Source organism: Haemaphysalis longicornis, unplaced genomic scaffold, assembly GCF_048455015.1.
Source record: "Haemaphysalis longicornis isolate Haplotype H1 unplaced genomic scaffold, Haemaphysalis longicornis Haplotype H1 scaffold_3, whole genome shotgun sequence".
Lineage (NCBI taxonomy): Eukaryota > Metazoa > Arthropoda > Arachnida > Ixodida > Ixodidae > Haemaphysalis > Haemaphysalis longicornis.
The window spans coordinates 191,938,809-191,961,553 of NW_027526335.1; the positions used below are offsets into that span (position 1 = coordinate 191,938,809).

Genomic DNA, 22,745 nt, shown 5'->3' on the forward strand with positions numbered 1-22,745 from the left:
ACAATCACATTTTTGCCGAAAATTGGATAGACGACAGGATAGACTCGGAAAATTGGACTTCCTTGCCTGACTTCTTATTATGCACCATGCTTTCAGACTACCTTTTTTTTTTGTTTTGTTTTTTGTTCCTGACTGGCTTATTGCTTTGCGCGGTGGTGCTGCCAGGCTTGTGAATATGTCGTGGAAATGCGGAGTTTAAAAGAAAAGGTGGAAATTGCACGCAAATTCGAAAAGAACCCAAGGGGGAAGTGCGTGGACTTGGCGCCCGAGCTCGATTTGCCAGTGTCGACGCTCAACACTATTGTCGATGGGCTATAGGAAGTTGTTAAAAAAAGCTGCAAGCTTTCAGCCCCGGTGGGCAACAAATGGGAAACGTCCAGCTTACATGGTTCAAGAAAGTTAAAACGGCAGGGGCCCAATTCTCTGGAAAAATGGCCGTCATTTTAGAGAATTGGGCCCCTGGAGTGAATGTCAACGGGTCAGTCCTACATCGAGAATATGACATCACGCTCTCCTTGGGCATTGAAGACTTACAAGCGTCCGGCAGCTGGCTTCACCGATTTAAGGCACGGCACGGATTGTTGTACGAAGCAGTGTCTGGCAAAGCAGGAAATACCCGCCGCTTCTTTTCTCACCTTTCCGGAGAATTTACTCGTGGCTGTTGAAAAGAAGTACTAAGTGCAGCACAAATTGACCAGATACTTTATTGTTGCTCAGTAAAAGTGAGTTGCTGACGAAGTATCCATATCTTCCTCCTTTTTTAACCTCTTTGGATAATACGATTTTCGCATAACACGCTTTATTTTCCGGTTCGCATAAAAAACGTGTCAACGAGGTTTCTCTGTAGCTATTGAATCCACCTTGGGTGTGAGCCTCTTACAGTAGTATCGCTGGGCCTTGCGGCATGTAATGTGTTTGGGTTCTCCTCTTTGTTCAGTTGACTCAAGTCAGGTTAAAGGAACACACAACGTAGTAACTTTCAACAGCTAAGCTTCTGCGTTCACTCGTGCTGCCTTTGGCGGGTACTGGTTTAATAATGGAATCCCTCCGTCCTTTGCCCCTTGCAAGGCCTGGTGGCCCAGCTGCCTGCCGAGTTCTACACCTTCCTCCAAGAGGTTCAGGAGAACCTCACCAAAGTGATCAAGAGTGTGGGAAAGATTGACCACACCTTATATCCTTTCATGGTTTGATGGCTGCCTTTGTTCGGGGAGGGGGGGGGGGGGGCTTGATATTCTTTAATTTAGTGTGAGGGAAAAAAGTAAAGTGTGTTCTTTTTTCTTTTCTTTTTCTTTTTTCTATTGTAGTTGAATTAGTATTACACTTGTGCAAGCCTCAGTGTAAATCGTGGTGAAACAGCATTTACAAGCACTGGACTGTGCCCACATCCAGACAGTTTTTGTCCATGTGTGTTTAAGTGGCAAAGGCCCTGGAGCTCTTATGCAGGCAGCCTGTCATAGCTTATGAACTTGGTGTGCAGCAAACAGTACTTGGTCATGCGAAGTTGAACGCAAGCGCTTTGGGCGCTCTTCAGTATACATTATTACCCAGTTTACAGTGATCTTGGTAATAAAATAGCGTTGGAGGAAACAAAGAAGTTAGACGTGGGTTCGATTACTGGCCCCAAAATCTGGAATGAAGAACATAATTAGTTTCCATTCTCATATTCACATTGCATCTATCTAGTGTAATTTCAGTCTTGGCGCCGTTTTAAAGTTTACTGTGCTACTCAGTTTTGCCGCCACAGGATTAGAAAGTAGAGCCTAGTACTATTTATTGATGTCTTGAGCGTTTGACAAGCTCTTAACTACTCCAGGGAGACGTCCATAAGCATTTCAAAACAAACTGGGCTTTGTCTTTAGAGAACATGCCTTGCAAGTATAGCTTGCGAGGGTGAGGGCAAGTGTCAGTGTATCTGGGGTGGGGAGGGATTGCGGACGGTGTGAGGCCCCTTGACCTGTGCTGGTGCACCTGGCGTTCGTTCTCGACGGAGCGCAAGACGGAGCCCGCGGTGGGCTTCATCGACGGGGACCTCATCGAGAGCTTCCTCGACCTCAGCAGGGACAAGATGCAGGAGGTGGTGCAAGGCATACAGGTGAGGCAGCGCTCGCTTGCTCCCTTCTTCTCCTCCTGGGACGGTGATGGGAACAGCTCGCATCATGATGAGCTGAAAAAGAGGCAGTGTGGGACGTTTGTTTTTAGGTGCGAATGGTACTGCAGGGAACTGGGGCGAGTTTTGGGGCGTTCTTTTTCCAACGCCAATTTGGGCTCGTTAAAATAACGTGGTTGCGAAAGTACTTCAGCAGCAGAAGAAGTAAGTGGCTTTGAACCGTCCCGCTGCTGTCGTCAGTGACCAGGGTTGTTCCTGGTGATGCGTTCAAATGCGCATTCTTTGCAGCGAAATGTGTGCGCACAGTAGAAGGGCTTTTTTGACAAAAAGGAAACACTGCCACCCCCAAACTGGGTGTCAAAAAGAGACTGGAAAATTGGCTCATAGTAGGAGCGAGCTGTTTACATTGCAACGCTGGCGTAGTTGCACTGCAAGCGGTGTAGTTGCACAAGCCGCTTTCTTGGGAGTGGCACTGTGATGGTCGTTCGGGGTTTTGCAGCTCCATAAATACGTATAAGTGATAAGTGTAGCCATGCATAGCCATAAGTAGCCATAAATGTAACCATAAGTAGCCGTGTAGCCATGAGTGTAGCCCCTCGTTCTGATGCGGCTGTAGGGTTGCCACCTTTCCCCGAAAAAAGAAAACTGGCCCTTCGGGGGGAGGGGGGAGGAGTATATAGAATGTTTAATTTGTGTTGAAAAAAAAAGAGGCCATGTTGATGACATGTAGTGCCATTTATTGTAGCGTTTTCTTAGAGAGAAATCAACATAACATTTGCACTGAAAGTGATTGAGAGCTTGCCCTAGCAAAAATTCTGATACAAATTCTAATACACGTATATGCTTATTGCCACTAATAGACCTATCAGTCTGTATTAGTCTATTAGGTCTATCAGTTTGTATCAGCCTATTAGTCCTATCAGTATGTATTAGTCTATTAGGTCTATTAGTGTGTTTGTATTAGTCTATTAGGTCTATCAGTGTGTATTAGTCTGGTAGGTCTATTGTATTAGTCTGATAGGTCTACCAGAGTGTACTAGTTCTATCAGAACCAGTGCAAGTTCGAACAAAGCAATGAAACATGGCAACACATTTTATTATCAGGGTACACAGGCAAATTCCTCTGGCTGAATAATTTAATGTTACATCAGTTCGTAACCTGATTAAGAACGAATGAATAAATTACAATGCGAATCCACAAAATAGCTGCAGCATGCAATCAGAAAAGCTCGTCAAACCTGTACGGTCCAGCCGTAGGTACATATCGAGCGCATTAATGGCCGATTGAACACCATTCCCATTTCGATGCAACTTCAGAACGGCATTCACCCTTCCGCAAAACGCGATTCGAATGGAGTCTCTTCTTCGTGAAGCATTGCGTTGAGAAACAAAGGAGTCCGAAGCGGCGAGGTGACGGGTCAAAGATGGGTCGGGCGGCGGCCCGGATCACATTTGTCAATGTTCGGCGGGCGCTAGACACATCGCCAACACTTCTGGATGACGTGATGCACACGCTTTCTTCGATGTCAGGCGTTCGATGTCAGCATAGCAGACAGAGCAAAGATGTCCGGAGCCGCGAGGTGACGGGTCCATGATGGATCGCGCTGCGGCCTGGTTCATACTTGCCAAAGTTAAACGGGCGTTAGACACATCTCCAACACTTCTAGATGACGCGATGCACACGCGTCTGAAGTGAAATAACGCTAGAAGCCGCTTCCTTCTAACCGTCTTCTTCCCGAACGTACACACACGCCAGCCGCACTTTGATACCGTCGCCATCTTGGCTACCCAACGAAGACCATTGGCATGGCTTGGCTTGACTTCGTTGCAGTTTTTTCGGCTTAGTTAGATTTCTTGCTGCCCTTCTTGCAGCCTCGCAGGTACGGTCAGGTTAAAGTCCCATCATCTGCTTTAAACGCCGATCAAGGGCCTTTAGGTCAGGTTAGCGTCACTAAATAAAGGCGTAGCTTATTTAGTTATGCTAGGTCAGGTAAGGTGGCTTATCGCTGGCGCAGCACTCCCAGCGCATTTTTTAGGAGCGAAAATGAAAAAAAAAGTTGACCTATTTTGCATAAGAATTTGGTTGGAGATTTACAGAGATTTGTTAGTGAACAAAACGCTTCATAATAATATACCAAATAAACATTATTGCTCAAGGGCGATCATTTCAACCTTTTTTTGGCTTGTGATTTTCCAGAAAAAATAAAAATTCAGGAAGTCGCACTTTGCTGGTCCATTTGTATTAGTTTTTATTATAACCAATACGTCTCTATTAGTTCGTATTAGACTCAGGTCTATCAGATCTATTAGTATTTGTAAACTAATACAAACTAATAGGTGTATTTGTATTAGACTAATACAACTTGTATATGAAACTTATAAAACTGATACAAGTTTGTATAAGACTAATACATGTCTTATACACCTAATACAAAAATGTATAAGACTAATACAAGTTTCTATCAGAATTTTTGCTAGGGTGGTTATTGCTCTGTGTGTGCTTCACTGCAAAGTAATCACTATTGCTGACCGCAGCGGCAGCATTTCGTTGTTTTGTTCCTCCCTAAGGTCCCCCTCTATCTCGAGGAGCGCGCTCGCCCGCGTATTTTCTCTGCTCGCGTGTCTTTGTGCAGCTTGTTGTGCAGTTGTTGAATTGATGCTTATAAAACGCCAAAACGGACATAACCATGGCAAGAGGGCCAAAAAACCGGCCAATGACGGGCGGTTTCAGGTATGGACCAGCAACCGGCCCGCTGTTTAAAAAACCGGTCGGGCCGGTCCAAAACCGGGCAGGTGGCAACACTGTGCGGCTGTATTTTGACATGTATTGCATGACAGGTTGCCATCAGGAAATTTGCGTAAGTATGCACATTTTTATTGAGCTCCCAGCATTGAACCACCTTGGTTGCCGTTTGAAAAGAATATCTCCTTTTGTAAGGAATGCTCTCTTGACTGTCCGTTCATCTTCAAAAAAATATACTGCCGTTAGTCGCACCAAATTTATTCTAAACAAGGCCAATGACCTTAACAGCAACTGCGTGATTTAGCAAACGTATGCTTTGCATTCCTTGAGTAGTAACCCTTAATTGAATCAACTCTAGGTACCGTATAAACCGGATTATAGGTCGACCCGGTATATAGGTCGACCCCCTACCTTGTGGTGGGAAAAGTTGACAAAAAAAAATAATTCGGCACAGAAGCGCATTCACAGTGTCTATATTTATTTTCGACGCCCGTCCGTCACTGCCACTCACTATGCCTCCCGAAGTCACTCGTCCGAGCTCTCAGAGTCGTCCGAGGATGACTGCTTCGCACTGTCATCTTCCATGCCATCAGGCGCGTTGCTGATGGAGCACTTTCTGAACGCTCGTGTAACCATGTCGTCGGGCAGCGACTGCCCAGAGGACACCCAGCTTGACACGGTCGCAACCGGCCTGTATAGGTCTTTTTGTTGTCGCCGGCTATCCAGTCATTGTACAGTTCGCGGAGCCCGTCCGCGCATGGCCTCCGGAGCGATCGTGAGCGAAGTTCCCAAACGAAGTTCCCAAACGAAGTTCCCGGACGAAGTTTCCGGACGAAGTTCCCGGACGAAGTCCGCCACTTTGTTCTCCAACTCGGGGTGCAGCGCTTGACGTCCACGGAACGATCTGTTTCGGGGGTTGCACGCGCACAGCTTAGCTTTCTGGCTCCGCCAGTACCGCACACTTTTCTCCGAAACGCCTAATACCGTATTTACTCGCGTAATCCTCGCACTCGCATAATCCTCGCACCCCTAATGTGAGCCACCAAAACTTGGATTTTTTGGTTCCTCGCATAATCCTCACACCCCCAGCTTCGCAGCGGCGAAAGTTGCCTGCTCGCGAAACCCTCATGGTGCACGCGCTCTCCAACGCGCGCCCTCCCCCGCCGCCTCCGTTCGGCGGAGAGCGCTGTTATCCAAGGCCATCCGCGCCCTAACAACCCGCATGGCTACTCCCTAACAGGCGCCCTAACACGCTATTCGCACTGTACTTGAGCCGATTTCGCGCATGTTTCGCGTGCGCGCAACTAGACGGTGTTCGCGCAGCCCGCTGTCGTGTCGTCGTGTCGCCGCCGTGGTCCCGCCGTTGAGCGGCAGCAGTCAGTGAGACTCGCGTCAGTGGTGGATGGGTCGCTGCCGTTTTGAGAACTTTTTGATCTAATTGTTTTGTGCTTGGTGCCGCTTCGCCATGGGGAGGAACGCCAGCTACACTGCCGTTTTCAAATTGATAGCGAAAGAGTACGCGATCGAACACGGCAACCGTGCCGCAGGCAGGCACTTCGGCGTCACCGACTTCAACGTGCGTTACTGGAGTAGGGCACGCACATACGACGACGAGATAGGGCGCACGCCAGAAAGCAAAGGCGGCAATTTCATGATCGCTGATCGACGGGAGACTGTTTACATTGTAACTAATAAAATAAAAAGAAATAGCTGCTGTTGGCAACACTGAGCTTACCTATACAAAAAACGACCGCTACATTTAGCGGAATTGGCATAAGGAAAATTGGCAACACTGTGCACCGGATATTTTTTTTTTCCCGCATAATTCTCGCACCCCTAACTTTGCATTGACTTTTCCGAAAAAAAAGTGTGAGGATTATGCGAGTAAATACGGTACCCCTGTCACACGGCAAATCTAATGTCATTCAAACTGAATGACATTAGCTGTAAATGACATTCGGCTCGGCCGTGCGGGTCTACACGGCGGAACAAATGTCATTTGATAGTGATAGCGGTGACGATTAGTGAGCTCGCAAAACCGCAAAATTACATTTCAAGCGCATATAGAATGTTTTCACACGTAATATTTCTTTAAAAAACGTAACAAATGAATATTTTTTTAATAAAAACAAGAAAACCACTGATTTAGGTGACATCAGTAGATATCACAAGCTGAGACAGGTCTGAAAAAAATCCGGATTAGGGTAGCGCGCGCACTGGGGACGAGATTTTCTTTTTTGTTAGTACTTGCTGGTCTTTCCTTATTAGAACAACAATACAAAAAAGAAAATATAAGTTTACTGACAGTTTTTAGAAACGGTATTCTTTGGTTTGTTACTGAATTTTCCTGTCTAGGGACGCGGTACTGCTGTCGAGGCTACTCATTGGGCCACCAACTGAGGTGTAACTGAGGTCCGGGACCTCAGTTAGCCGGTAAATGTCATTCGCCTTGAATGTCATTCGGTATTCTCGTGTAGCGCCGAATTAATGACATTTAGAGTGAATGACATTTGCTGTAAATGTCATTAGATCTGCCGTGTGACAGGGGTATAACTGGCGTCGCACCGCCATATTCCCATTCTGCTCGGTGACTCAATCGCCGTCAGCTTAAACGCCGTGGTGAACTGGCGTCGACTGCTGCCACTCATCTCAGAACAGAGACGTACAGAAATGTACGCACGCACGCATAATAAACGAGTAAAAGACAAAAAACTAGAGAAAAGCGAAATCAAATAAAGGCCTGATAGTGCGAGAGAGCAGTCCGACACGAATGGCGATGGCGACGGACTGCGCTTGCACATTGTTGGCAGACAACAATTTACATTCTGCCAATGACCGCTATATAAGACGAGGGATGACTTTTGTGCGGATTTTTTTGGAAAAAAACTCGACCTATATTCCGGTTTATACGGTAATTTGCTACTTCAGTAATACATCGAGGTATTTGTGCCTGAAAATCTTTGCATGTATATTTTGGCGTATGTTTGGAATCGAATAAGTGCAGACACAGATGCGCTGTCACGGGGAAAGTGGTGTTAATTTCATGTTTTCAGTGGCAGACTTTGTCCACCCAAAAGCAGTTCATCACGTGCCAGTTTCTCGTTGCCTACTTGAATGATGGCCTGTAACGTTTGAGCTTGCACACGCCACTGTGTGCTTGCTCCATTGGGCCCCTGCTGTGCAACTATGTAGTCCAGTTTTTGTGGTGTTGGCCGTCACCAGTTGTCGGTTGCAATTGGAGGCTTGTTGGGTTGCTGTACAGTGAGATCTTAGTGTGCCTATTTTTGTACAACTCTTCCCTCTTCCACACGTGCGGTCTGATAAAATGAGAGGTTATCTTTTGATGCAAATTTACAATTTTTGAACTAGCAAAAAAAAAAAAAAAGAAAGTCGGGTTTGGCTGGTGATTGTGTGTTTTAAAACACAGGAATAGTACACGGTGGGAAAAGCGCTACGACGACGAGGACAAGCAAGTACACGGGACAAAGCGCTACTACCAACTGAAAATTTATTACAGGAAAAAACATACATATATACATGGCATAAACGCCACCGTCATAACATCCAAATTTACAACGTACCATCCGACAAGATCACAGCGCACCAACAACCAAACATTCTATACATAATCAAACCGCACGTGTGCTGACAAGAACAAAACGCAACACATTTTATCAACCCTGATTCAAAAAAGCATACTCAGTGCATACCCACCATAAACATTTACCAACAAGCCCAGCTCGCAGTTCTTCTAAAGGAATAGTGCCATCTGAAGACCTCTCCCATTAGCCTCCAATGGCTCCCATCCTACACGGTGTAAATCCGTTTTGTGCCACCAGATTTCCCCATCACATGCCTCCCTCAAGTCATCGGTGTTCCCCTGCTTTTAGTCCTGTCTCTTGGCAGCCCCTCCACTATGCTGGTGGTCCACCGGTTTTTAGTACTCCTAATTACACGTGCTAATTGCCACCCGAGTTTGTTCTCTGATGTGGGATGCCCGATTCCTATCTCATCATCCCTGTCACTCCTTTCATTGGGCCAGCTTAGGTTTTCCCTCGAGATCCCTAGGAAGTCTCTGTGGTCGTCACTTAATGGTTGACTCCGCTCCATTTTATTCTGGATAAAAACGTAGGACTCGCAGAAGCCAGTCTTGTTTGTTCTCACATATACAGGTTTGGTCATGGCACCGGTTGATTTCGTACTTCAGCTTTTGTTAATCTTTGTATATAATGTATTTTGATTGACAAATGAAATTTGATGCTAGTCTGTAACCAGTTGGTGGCTGAAGCTGGTGGATCAATCGGGCTGCAGTTTTCATTGGCTTAGAAGGCTGTTTGTAAATGGCACAACGACATGTGTGCACTTGACAAACCTAACTGCTGTCGCTAGACAGGACAGTGGGCGTCGACAGGGTGGGTGGCTTTACATTTTTCCTTTTGCTTGAGTTTTGCCACATTTTTGCACACATTCCACTTCCCAAAAAGTGGTGGCAACGGTCGACTGTTGAGCTTGTTGCATGAAGAAGTTAACGTCGGCTCTGATGGCAGCATCAGTGGAGCCTTTGGAGATGACAAGAGTAATGTAGGACATCTTTCTGATTACGGAAGGAACTCCAAACAACTGTTTTGTGTCCCAAGTGTGTGTGTCACTGAAAGAATGAGGGCCATACAACTTTTGTAGTGGGTGGGACGATTCCCATAGCTTCCTTTTCACTGTAGTTCAGGTTCTACAATTTATGTGTGAACTGCATTTAATCTGAACTTGAGGGGGTGAAGTACAGTAAAATCTCGTCACAAGAGACACTCAAGGGAACCAAAAAACGTGCCTCTTGTAACCAAGGTCTCTTGTTTGCGATGTTGCTAACATGGCAAACATATGAGAACCAACCACACCGTTCTCATTCAAATGTCCCTTATAACCAAGTGTCTCTTGTAACAGTGTCTCTTGTAACGAAGTTTTACTGTAAAACTGTTTGATCCTGTGTATCTGAAAATGAAACAATCCCGCTGAAAGAGGAAGAACTGGTAAGAATGTCTTTTTTATTAGCTAGTTATAGTGCTAAACTTGTTCTCTTGTCCGCTCGCTCATATAGAAGTGGCATTTCATTAACCATCGATTCCCCATTCTGTGCAAAGCTGAATTTCATCAAATAAATGACATGGCCTTGCTTCCTGGAGCTTGGCTTTGCTGTTTAATGGGGGGGGGGGGATGTAGCAGGCGTGACAGTGAGCAATCTCCCCCGTGTGCGTCAGATGTCAACCAAAGCCAAATACAAAGGCTGCAAGTCTCCATTAAACAGAAAACAGATTGGCAATCGAGCTGGACTGTTCTGATCCATCTTCCGCCTGCTTGGCACTGCCATTCCTAGATTTGGTACCTGCTTGGCTAGGCATTCAAGTAGCCACAAGCATTTGCATTGCGCACAGTACTTGGTTGCTAAGCATACCTGCGCTTTGTACCTATAAACCACTGGGTAGTCGGTTGCGACTATCTTGCCCGAATCACAAGTTCTGCTTTTAATGTGTATCATTCTTTACCGGGTACCCCCACAGCCAGGAAACACCCTGCATTTCCACAAAAATGCAGATTTGGTGGAAGTAACACCTTTGATCATTCCAATAGCGTAAATAGAGATAATTGGTCGGACAGAATTTAGAAAAACTGAAAAATTTGGCTGTAAGGACCTAGCACCCCAGACAAGCGGGTAAGAATGCTACGCATTAGTAGACAATTCTGTGAATTTCTGCAGATTTTTAAGCGATTCCAGTCGCGACCGCGCCTATTCAAAATCGTTCAATTTGAACGATACTTTTGGAGCGCCTTTTCCTGGCGTTCAGGTGTTGCTCGAACAAGTAAAGCTGTTTGGAGTTAGATCAGAAAATGGCCTTTCAAAATCAGTTTTGTTTTCATTTTTGCAACGAAAACGGGATTTTTGACACTCGTTTGAATCACCTGGATGTGGAAAATGGGAGTGGTCATCGCACGTCGCTGCTACCAACAAAGAATGCGTGCCACCCATAATTACTCTGCATCAGCGTTTGCTTTTTGTTATCAGGGCATGAATGATGAACCAGCAAACGATTCTCGATCATCAAGTTTGCACTCTGACAGTAATAATCCCAGAAATCGGCTGAAAATGTCAAGCAGCGCCTGCTTGCGAAGCTACTTTATGATTTTAGGCAGTCTTATTGCCCTTGCGCACGTTGTTTTAAGTTGTGTGGTAGTTCTACTTACCCCAGGACCATTCGCGAACAGTTTACAACAGTTTCAGTTTCGTTTCTCCATCACGAAATTCATATTTAGCACTACTACGCAGTTACCCAACTTCAAGGCTACCTGCCATGGCGCCTTGAGCGTCCGCGACTGATCCTTGAACAGAGCATGCCGCTCCTGATTTCACCCCACCCTAACCCGATTTCTGCGATAAGAACTTCAGATGCAAGTCAAAAGATCACACCCAGTCGCCAGATATCTGTTCCGCCGAGGGCAGCGCTTTAAACCGGCCTTGCACTGCCAGCTGTTCGCCTTCCAGTTTCGTTTCTATACGAGGGTATCTCCGGTGGTCTAGTGTTACTGCTTAGTTGAACTGTCTATTTGGACGGAGTCTCCAATAAGTTTTGGTACTGTTTCATTTCAAAAATGTTAGGTGGCGTTGCAATGGAGGAGGCTCGTTGTGCTGATCTTTTTTATCGCACAACAGCTACTCGGCCAAAGTTTGCAGGGCACGATTCTAGCACATCGCAGCTCATTCCTGCAAGCAAGGCTACAATTGTGAGTCAGATGATGATAATAAAGCTCAACTTTGAGTTTTGAGTGATAACTGACCGTGAACAAGCATCACCAACGGAGTTCCGTTTTCAACTTCATGCATGTTTTTCTGCATCGCGTGCTTGTCCCAAATATTGTGCTGGCTGTAAATGCAAAGTCAGTCATTGACAAGATGTTTTTACATTGCGTGGGGGCAAATTGGTGCCTCTGATAATGTCAGACCACCAGGTTTCTTCCAGGGAACCACCCGAAATTTGCCAATTTGAATTGGAGGTTGGGCTTCACCGCATGACATGAGCACCGCGCGGGCTAACATTTTTTTTATATCTGACAAACTGTTCCATGTGGAAGCAAGTTGACATTTTTTCTAGGGCGGGTTTTTGAAATGTTTCCCTGCAAAATGTATATTCTAATTTTTTTCTACTGCCGGTGGTTTGTTGCACACAACTCGTTTTTTATCATTGTTTTCGACAACTTGACAAAAATTTTGATTTTGATATTTTTTCGCAACTATGATATATGAAAACATTTTAAAAAGTGGTGTTATTGGCAAGCCTGTTAAATAATCTGCATTTTGTGCTCCTGTAATTAGTGCCTAACCAATTTGTTTAGCAGAAAAGAAAAATTGCTTGGACCCCTAAAAATCGGTCAATTTTCCTGCGGTCACGAAAGAGTTAATAGGGCTGCAATCTGTTTTGAATTTTGTTGTTAAAATTGCAAGAACTGAAAAGTGAGCGAAGCTCGAAGTAAATGTCTAGTTGAAGGCATTTTGTGGGGTGTTTTCTCCATGCAACAGGAGTTTTCATTTTTGTCTGCATTCAACAGTTCTGTGACAGGCCTTTCTTGAATTTCACTTCCTTGGCAAAACAAAATATGAACGATTTTGCTGCACTTAGACAGATAATGTAAAATGGGCATTTATTTGGGAATACAAAGAAGAATTGGGTGAACAGTTTGTTTTATCTGCAACTTGTACCGTAAATTTTTGTTTGGCCGTTGTTCCATCCTACTGCACTTGCATGCCACTTGCTTTATGTTTTATTTGGTTCATCAGCATTTGCACCCAGCTTTGAGGGGGCCATGCAGACAAAACGCAAGTTTGGCTCATTCGAAAGATTCCATCATTACAATCGTACTGACACCACTTTTAACGTAAACTTCGCTCAAATAAGCTAGATAATTAGGAAAAAATGGAATGGCCATGCGACCCGCTAGCTCATTTCCCGCAACAGAACCTATGATGTCATAAGCCCCGCTGTGCGATTGGCTGAGGTCGGCAAAAGCAAACAGAAGTTAGGCAGGGCTTATAAGCTTGCCAAACGGGCTATTTGCACTTAAATGTAGGGCGCATTCTTTTTATAGCAGTAAGAATGGTGGGGTGAACAATTAAATTTACAAATGAGCACGTAAACACCGAAGCAGTTAGGGTGGCACTTTGACGGCTGACACCGTTAACACAGCTGTTGGACGCACTGGACTTGTCTGAAACAACACTGACCAACTGACGCAAGCAGCACGGTTGCTTACGTGACCATGTTTGTTTAGTCATAGCTTACGTTTTAGGAAACGATTAGTATGAACCGTAACAAAAATACGGCAGGTGTAGAAGTCCGGCCAGAAGCAAAGTGCGAACGCTGACACTTCAGCAGTATTGCAGCGCCATCTATGAAAGTGGGCCATAAGGTAATCAAATGGGCGCCTGTGAGATGGTAGCAGCTTTGGTCAGCAGGCTATATTTAGTTTCAAGGCCCTGCTCTTAAAGGGGCACTGACACAAAATTTTGAAGGCGAGATAACTTCGGAGATACATTGGTGGGAACACACATACATCATCTGCAAAATATCAGCGGCGAATACAGCCTAGAACATATTTAAAATCAATTTTAAAGTGTGCGAAACGCAATCGAGCAGCCAGCAGAGGACCACGCGCAATCGACATCCCGAGGATATGGTGTAAATAAACAACATCTAAACACGTCACGAGTTTATGTTCGCCGCTTCCGCACTGCCGGAGTTATTCGCCGGCTCGCCCGGCTCGCCGCTCCAATCGGAGGGCCGAGGGCGGAGCTTCTGCTCTCGAGAACGAACGACCCGATCGTTGGCGGCGGAGGCGCCGTGATTTCGTCAGCTAATCGGGCAGCTGGCCGCGACCAAAGTTCTACTGCGATTCCAGGCACTCTGTTTCTATTACTGTGTATTACCATTGGATGCGAAAACGCGCCGGAGGCACGAAAAGCCCACTGAGCTAGCCGCACGGTCGCTGTGCAGGCGGCGGCCACGGCCGCGAAATGGCCCAGGCCGGCGCAGGTAGCTCGAGTGATAGCTTGTTACCGCTGCACGAAATTGTCCCCAAGTCCCGACCATGGTGGCTTACATGAGAAACGAGTTAATGATGCGATGGCGGGTTGCATTAAAAATGGTCATCTGCACCGCTTACGAGAGCGGCACTCGAATATCCGCCGCAGTGCTAAGCCGAACACATCTGTAGGCGGACCTGTAGGCAGACCGGCCGGCTGCTCCCAGCGCGCGTCTTGCCACCCACCGTAACGAGCGTCGCGCGTCGTTATTTAGCAGCGGTAGCATTTGCACTCGCAGCGCCTGCGCCACATCCACGGTCGCTTTTTAATTAGGCGCCTCACGAGATCAGTACGTGGGGGCATTCGCAGAAACTGCCGTCGATGCGGATTCGACAGTGCTACGGCGGGTCTGCTCTGTGATATCCCTCCGACGGTCATGTGGTCAGCTTTGTTCACACAAAATCCATAAAATCCATCGTTTCGCGGCACTCGCTGAAACCGAAACTGCGACTGGCCGCATTGAAAATGCCTCTAATTAAACAACCGTCGCACGCTGAAGCAAATGAGGTTTCTACAGGTTATAAGTAGGTCACTAGCTACTTATCGCAACAAAAAAAGCAAGATGCAAAATTTTTGTGTCAGTGCCCCTTTAATAAGTCATTCTCGACGGCACGAAAGCACACGATTTAGCAGGATAGTTGAAATTTTGACTTAAAATATTTAATTTTTGAGTGAATAAAGGATAGTTTGCTGCCAAACAAGCGCTTACGGCACCATAAAATACTAAATCAAACAACTAAAATAATCTTTTATTTTGTCCCTTTTAGTCTCTTTTAGTGAGCAATAATGTGTGTGGGGCATCGCCCACTCTGGTGTTAAAATGGAGGAGTTTGCCATTTACTTTTACTGTCGACATACTTGATCGTGGGGCTGCTATGAGAGCACCTGATAATTTTCCCCCCAGGTAGACGATGGCAGCGGTATGAAGAAGGATGCCACCGTGGACGACCTGATCAAAGTCATCGAGGAGCTCAGTCGAGTGCACTGAGAACGGTTGCCTCATTGCGGGGTACCCCGCCGTGACTGCATCTCACCCCTTCATCACCAGCACCACCATCACTACCCGCTCATTTCTCCGGAATGCCATCGCCGTTTCTTTGCCTTCTTTCGGAGCCATCCGCGTTTGGAGTGTTTTGCGAAAGCCGTTTGGGACAGTTTTTTGTAGCGTTGTTTCCTGCGTAGCCCGACATTTTATCGTTATATTGTAACTGAACAATTAGGTGTAGCGCTGCCTTTGCACGACCTTGCGGAGCATTTTGTCAGAAGGGGTGCACTGGTAGGGCTAGGAGAGTGTATTTTGAGCACAGAATGCCCTAAGTATGTCATCCAGTAACAGCGCTTCCCGAAGCTGTGTTAAGGTGTTTGCGAAGAAAAATATCGCCAGGTGGCACTATCGGTGTCCTTTATTCTTTTTTTTTTTTCTGCTTTAGTATTTGTCACAGAAACAGCACCTTGCACTTTTTTAATGCCGTTATTGTTTCTCGTTTTATTTGAAGCCAGCTGTGCCACAGCTTAGTGGTCTGCAGAAGCAATTACTAAAAATTTATTTAAATGTCGTGCGACCTCACTTCCGAAGATTGTTTTTGCAGCGTACGCTGCTTATTGCACGACATTGTGGAAGTGTGAATGTGTTTCGTAGGATTTCTAGCACCTGTTTATGTGATGATATAAAGGCTTCCGTATTGCAAACTTGTTGACAGTAATTTGAGTGTGTTTGATTCGTTAGTATTATGTTCTAACTGTGGCAGTGCAACTCACTTGTCTTAGCATACAAGGGAACGAGGAGAGACTGGTCTCCCTCTCTGAACATCTAAAAGCACACCAGTCAGTGCATTATGGCATCATTGTATATAGTCTGGATTTTGCTGCAACAATAAACGCTCGTTTATTTTTTGTCTTGATTTGAATCTAGACTGCCTGGGTTTACCAGTTAGCTCATCATCGATTCCAGCGCCTTACAGCAGATGCATTGATACATGAAAGCAGCAGTTCTCTTAATCAGTGAACAGATTGAGTGAAATTGGTTGGATCTAGAAGAAATGAACCAGAGTAAAGGGAACAGTGGCGGGAAAGTTTCAAGTTGGGGTCAGTTAACAAAGTAAATACAGTAAACTTTGCAGACTGCTGTTTTAACAGTCCTGTATTCGATCAACAACATTAGTTGGTGGTTTGTTTTCAATGTATGCCAGTTCTTGGAGGTGTTCTGCACACTAAATTATTGCTTTACGCACGAATGGTTTAAAAAAGTCACGAAAACACGGACGCACTAACGCAGCATACCTAAATATATATGGGATTTCTCTGCTTGAAAGGGATACTTGCCACACTGCTGGTAATAGTTCTTGGGAAATGAAAACAACATTGTGAAAGCAAATTTTAGGTTGTTTGGTTATTTGAAAATTTTCAGGGTGTACTTTTAGAAATTTGGAGGGGGATAACTCAATTCTTTGACCACGGTGCCCTTGGATTCGATTTTCTTTTTTGTTTTTTGATGCAACATTAGTTTTTCGCCTAAATCAGTATGCTGTTTACCGAAAGCTTTTGTTTGTGTGTTGTTCTGTGCTGCTTACTTTTTTTTTCCTTCTTTTGTGCACTTCTGCTACTTTGACAGTAGAGTTGGGGTCAAGTCTTCTAATCCGTTTCTTCAACTTTAGCCCAAACGAATTGTGAGGGAATTCACATCATAGCGCAAACGTAGGTGCACTTTGATGGGCATTTTATTTATTGGGGCCAGGTGTCGAGTGCCTGTGTTTTTTTGCAGGTCTTTGCTGATAAAACAATCATTGTAAAAACTAGATTGCTCCCTGCCGTTTCAACGTGACAGCGTCTGTGCTGCTTATCATGTCGAGTCCCTCACTGTGCCTATAGTTAAGATTGTACTTGTATAAATAATTTTGAGGTGCTTGCACTTTCACTATTTAGGAACACTGTCACAGCAGCTGGATTTAAATTATTTCAAACCACTGAACCATCTGAAGGACGTTAATATTGAGTTTCACAGCTTGCTTGAACTTGTACCAAGCCGGTCGCCGCAAGCTTAGCAGGGCTACAAACCTAAATAGCCGTTTTCGTCTCGTGCAGCAGAACAAGTAAACACTCAATAAACAGCTTGTTAGTTGCAGACTGCTGCCGCTGTACTGACTTTTGTTAAATCAACACAGATCACTGCGTTAGTGACAGTTCTTTCACTGCCAGGATGCCTGCACGATTTAATGATGGTAGTATTGGAAAAGGAACTGTGTTTGTAATTCTTAAGCTTGAGATTACACTGCGAGTCGCGGAGAGCTTGAAATTTACTGCATGCCTTGTGGTTTAGACCCTCTAGGGCACACTTTGCTTGCTGGGAATCTCGCCTTCTCGGTGAATCTTTTTATCAACTAGCTCCAGTATGAAGCAGCTGTCCTAGCACTACCCTTGAAGCCGCACCGGTGGTCGGCAAACAGCTTACATAGTGGGTAGGCTGGGCCTTGTCGTCTTCGAAATGCAATCTCTGTGGATCGAAGGCTTTAGAAGTCTGCAGAGACTGCTCACACGCTCTAGGAGGTGAGGGCGTGTAAACAAAAGAATGTGTACAGAATGTTTTCTTCCACCCACGCTGTCTTTTGGGTTATGTAATTTGCTTTTAATTGGTTCGAACTCTGGAAAGTTCAAAGAAATAAAGATTTATATGTTGAACGGGGCTTGTCATGGCTCACTGTAAGGATGCAACTGGAATGCGTAAGTTTGAAGGTAATTTTTTATTTCAGCGAAATAAGCCGCCGCCGCCTGCACCCTCATCCAAAACGGGGCTGTGCGGCCATGAGGGTTTTCTCGTCTGGCAGGTGCCCTGGTGCTGTTCCGGTGAAAGTTCGAAATGGAAACTGACACAAATAAAGGGAGGGGCATAAAACAGTTAAGGCGAAAAAGTCTTTGGTGTCACATTAAGCGCGAAAAGTGACTAGCCATAGTCGGCGGCAACTCGACCGGCAGCAAAATGGCCACTGCTGGAAAGGGAAAATTGGTTTCGTCTTGGATTTGAACCTGGGTTGCCGGGGCGGCCGCCAGGTGTGCTAACCATATCACTATCCCGGCACCCTGCCAAAATGGAACAAATAATTAGCTTGATGTATGGAAGGCCCGATGCGTGCGCCGGGACAGGTGCCATTACTTGCGTATAACTGAACAGGGCAAGCAAGCTCCCAGTGAAGGGAAGCTGCTGTATAAAATTGCAGCCAGTCTCCTAAGCTTCCTTCAGGAGACGAACTGGCGAACTCGTGGAGAAAACTACCATTGGCTAATTAGGAGAAGCTTGGGCGGAGCAATTGCTGGCATATCCAGCCAGGCTAACCCCGCCTGATTCCACACAACCACCACCACCACCAGCCATTCTGCTTGTCGATGTAATTTGCATCAAAAGGTGAAGAAACAAAAGTTATGAAAGAGAAACAAACACGTAGCAGAGCAGGTTAAGTGCCAGGCACAACTGGAGGAAGGAAAACACAGGAAAGGGGCGCTTTCTGTTTTCCTTCCTCCAGTTGTGCCTGGCGCTTAACCTGTTCCATGATGAAGTATCAACTAGCTCGCATCGACACATTAAAACGTTGTAGCAGACTTAATGTATTTGGTAATAGTGTATTCACCTTCAAAGCAGGTAAGGTTCTCGGAACACTTTGCTTTCACAAAGTGTTGCCACCTCCCGAACCTTCTAAGGGGTGTGGTGTCAGCAAAGTTGTGGCCATCGAACGGTCCCAGCTATGTTTATGCGGTTTTCTTTTCTCCCTACGCCGTTTCCACAGCTAAGCATCACCATTAGGCTTAGCGAGGTGGAGGCCTCTAGGCTGTCTCTGTGAACCATGTGTGCCTCCCACCATCGTGCCGTTTGAAGCAATTCCTCACACTTCCTCCATCGCCGGAAATGAGGCACTCTGCCTAGGGCATCGAAGTCGATCCGGCCGGACTCTAGTAACCCGGCCGGCAGTATTACGGTATGCCGCCGCCTCCTCCTGCGCTGGAGTTTTGGCGACATGCAGCGCCCCTAGCGGCCAACGCCTCTGGGTAGTACAAAAGCAGACGACCCTCGCCGCCCTCCATGTGTTTTCAATTACAAGCCAGAGCGAAAGTTGGTTGTGGCGCTTTGTGGCGTGTTTAAATGACTGCATACTGTATGAAATACCCAAGCAGCAGAAATTGCCAAGCCCAAGCATGGCAAATCATCAGTGGCCAATGTGTCCGAGCTTGGCAATACCTCGGCCGCCAATATTGGCTGGTGTTTGGGAAAGGTGACAAGCCAACAATTGGCCAAGCCCTGGAAGCCCAATATTGGACAACGCTTGGCAAAGTATCTTGCCATGATAATGCCAATGGGTGGACCCCACGCTATTTTCATGCACATTTTTGGCTTTGTGGCCAGTCCTTATGGCCAATGCTTATTTTATGAGTTGCCTCGCGGCCCGATTTCTGCTTTATACATGCCATTATACAGGAAATTATTTAACGAGTGCGCATTAAATAAATAATGCGCACTCGTTAAATAATTTCCTGTACAATGGCATGTATAAAACAGAAATGGGACCGCGAGGCACAATAAGCGAACTGCATCAACTTTGCGAAGCAATTATACATACGTGACTTGCCAAAAACAATTCAGCAACACAACACACCGAGTCTCTCTGTGTAGCTTTTTTATTATGCACATCAAATATACGAGAAACCTGGCTTAACAGTGGCAAGAATACGAACACAAACACAACAGTCGAGAAAAAATTTTAAAAAGCGCTGCTCATGAAGCGCGAACCGATTATCATTTAACTGCTTGAGATGCCTACAAAACAGAAGCATTCAGGTAAATGAAAACAGGACGCTCATTCCCGGTAATTCGCCGACGTGCCAAGATCACAATATGTTGTTGAATAGCACTATTGTAGAATAGCCCAGTTTGGAAAGCTTGTCACTGCTGCATCCGCCACTTGTCCACGGGAAACACCTGTGCGTCGTAGCGCCTGTAATAAATAAAAAAAATAGTTCACTATAATGGCCAATTCACGCTGATTACTAAATACAGCACCTATACAAGCCTTACGACATGCCCGTGTCAAAATATTCAGCCTAAAGTTCTACCTTGTTAACACTCGCTATGAAACATAAAACGTACTGCACTTCATTTTTCAATACTGCGTTTTACGGGAGCAGTTACTTGGCTCGTTCTTGAGACAGCAGTCCAGAATTTCACCGAAAATGGGCTTCACTCGTATTGCAGTCGCGCAAGGTAATATAAAAAGTCCAGTAGACAAAGCAACACGCCAGCGGTTCCGTGAAATTTTGTTGTGCCTTCGCTCACTTCTGCCCCGTCAGACGCGCAAGACGCGAACGGAACCGACGGAGAAGCCCAGCGGTAGTGTAATTACTTTGTCGCTCGACAATACCTTTACGTTGCTCAAGAAAATAATGAAACGAAATCTTCATTAATAGCTAGAGTTTAATTAAGCCAGCTTAATACATCCGCAACTCTTATACTGCACACGAGTCTTGCTTCAACGCTTGCTGAACGTCGTGAACCTGCAGTGGGAGCACGGCTGCTTGTTCGGAAAACACAAAGCCGGAAAAAGGATAGCTAGAACTGGCGTCACACAATTGGAAGCACATGTATGTGACCACTTTTTTCTTCGCAAGAACCAACAACACTAAGCAGCACTCGCGAGCGCCAGTTATAAACGACAGCTGAAGTTTTGGCGGGAACGAGTGCGAGCGCTCCCGCACCGCGAAAAAATGAAATGGTGACTTACGTTTTCAGCGGCGGCCGTAGCAGGCAAACGATGTTATTACACCAGTCAGGTATACTTCACACAGCCACCGACACCAAAACGCACCTCACAGACACGTACAGGAGTACTACCGCAGTTTCAATGCCACAAAAGAGACGGAGCCGTCGGTGCAGCGCCCGTCCACGGGCCCCGCCGCGGGTTCAAAGAACGCGCAAAGGCACAACGCTGAAGTAGTTCGACGTTCACCGTTGCGTTAGGACACACAAATGACCAATTCCTACTGAACGTTTAACACTCTCTCTCACGCTGTTTTGAATAAGCTGCACTTTAGTTTAAGTACGCTTTGTATCGTGGCACGGTGCTGTGGCTCTTTAGGTAACTACTTTTTGCTGCGTTTTGGCGGTTTTGGCCTGTTCACCGCGCTCTAACCGCCGCGGGCAACGACCGCAGTGCTGCCCTCGAGTGGTGCTGCTTGCGCGCCGGGTGCGCATGTACACACGCAAAATAACGCACACGAGTGCTCTACAGTAAGACTTCATGCAACAATATGCAAGGCTGTCGGCATTTACACCTGCCAATACTTTTTATATAAATGTGCTACTTGACACAAGCTTGAAAATGATTTGGAACTACTTTTTTTGTTGTGCGCTGCGCGTGAAAACAAATTCAAAAACACGCAAACTTCAGTAATATTTTGAGTGAACTTGAGTGGTCATTCAACTAACAAGAACATGCCAAGACGTGCGCAAAGGCACTCATAAATACCTGCGTCACATATAGGCTACTACTCTTCATAAAATTTTATGATCAAAAATTACGTCTGAATGAGCGCGCTGTCCAGTGTGATTTTTTGCGCACCGGCCAATGCGTGTCCTCAAGGCCGGTCGTATAGCGCTGGTTGTCCACGAATGGCTTTTGCGTACAGGCCGGCGTCTGGCCAAGCTATCGGCTGTCCAGTGTGATTTTTTGCGCACCGGCCAATGCGTGTCCTCAAGGCCGGTCGTATAGCGCTCGTTGTCCACGAATGGCTTTTGCGTACAGGCCGGCGTCTGACCAAGCTATCGGAAGCCAAAGGGAAGCCAAGGGGCGTCCAATGATTGGCTATCGGCCAATGCTGCTTGGGTAGCCCTTAAAGTAGTTGCAGAGGCTAAACAAAATAATATCCGCTAAACGAAGCCGATTTGTCGGCTTTCTTTTGAGCGAGCTTTCGCGGTGGTCGCGGCGTGTGACAGTATCGCCAGGTCGGGTGGTTTAACTGTTTGACGACAGTTACAGCTTTTCTTCTTGCGTGCGGTCGACAAAGGAAAGTTCGCGAGTAGCATAAACACGGAACGCTGCTCATCCTATATCCTGACGTAACTGCAAAAGGTTGCTTCAGCGGGAGCATGCAAGCGAACGCAAGAATTTCGAAGCCGACTCAGCTGACACTGCTGGCCTGGCACCGCCTTTGAAACGAGTGGAAATTTTGTTTCGTATTTTCGCAAATTAAGTGATTCTTGCGTAACGTTTTGCGCCGCACGATTTACGAACGGCAGGGTACATGTATACTAGCGAGTAGGTGGGGCAATAGCGCCAAAAAAACAAATTAAGCGCTATTAAAGGACGCAAAACATGCACCAAATCACACGCCCGCTGCCTGCAGAGATGTGTACTTATCACATAACACAGGATAACATAACACAGCCGCATGCACGGCGCGGGGACCCGAATATTTACATACGATCATCACTGACTGTGTTGGTTTTCTAGTGCAGGGGTCGTCGAATCTGAACGCCGACACGCCAGTTTTCACTTCAAATGGAGTTAGACAGCGAGACAAAGAATTGGCGTCCTCCAGTTTAATTGCCCCCCCCCCCCCCCCCCATCTTCACACTTCGCCAGATTATTGTCAAATATTATTAGAAATTCGCAGAATTTTTTCACTTTGCATGCATTCAAAGCCCCCCCTCTTCCTCCCACCCAATTTGCCGTACAGCCCTCCGCCGTGACGGCTGCATGGAACTCAGCCGTTGCTGACCCGCATTCTAGTGC

At 46.1% G+C, this 22,745-nt stretch overlaps 1 protein-coding gene across 1 annotated transcript in view; it reads left to right on the top strand.

Annotated features, from left to right (window-relative positions):
• Pic (DNA damage-binding protein pic) overlaps positions 1–17,649 on the top strand; it is a 76,716-nt gene extending 59,067 nt beyond the window's left edge. The window contains exons 20-22 of the mRNA XM_077704972.1: positions 1,069–1,171; positions 1,969–2,092; positions 14,879–17,649. Coding sequence (XP_077561098.1) covers positions 1,069–1,171; positions 1,969–2,092; positions 14,879–14,962 — 311 coding nt within the window. The 3' untranslated portion in view covers positions 14,963–17,649. The remainder of the gene's footprint in view (positions 1–1,068; positions 1,172–1,968; positions 2,093–14,878) is intronic.
• Positions 17,650–22,745: the final 5,096 nt, after the last annotated feature.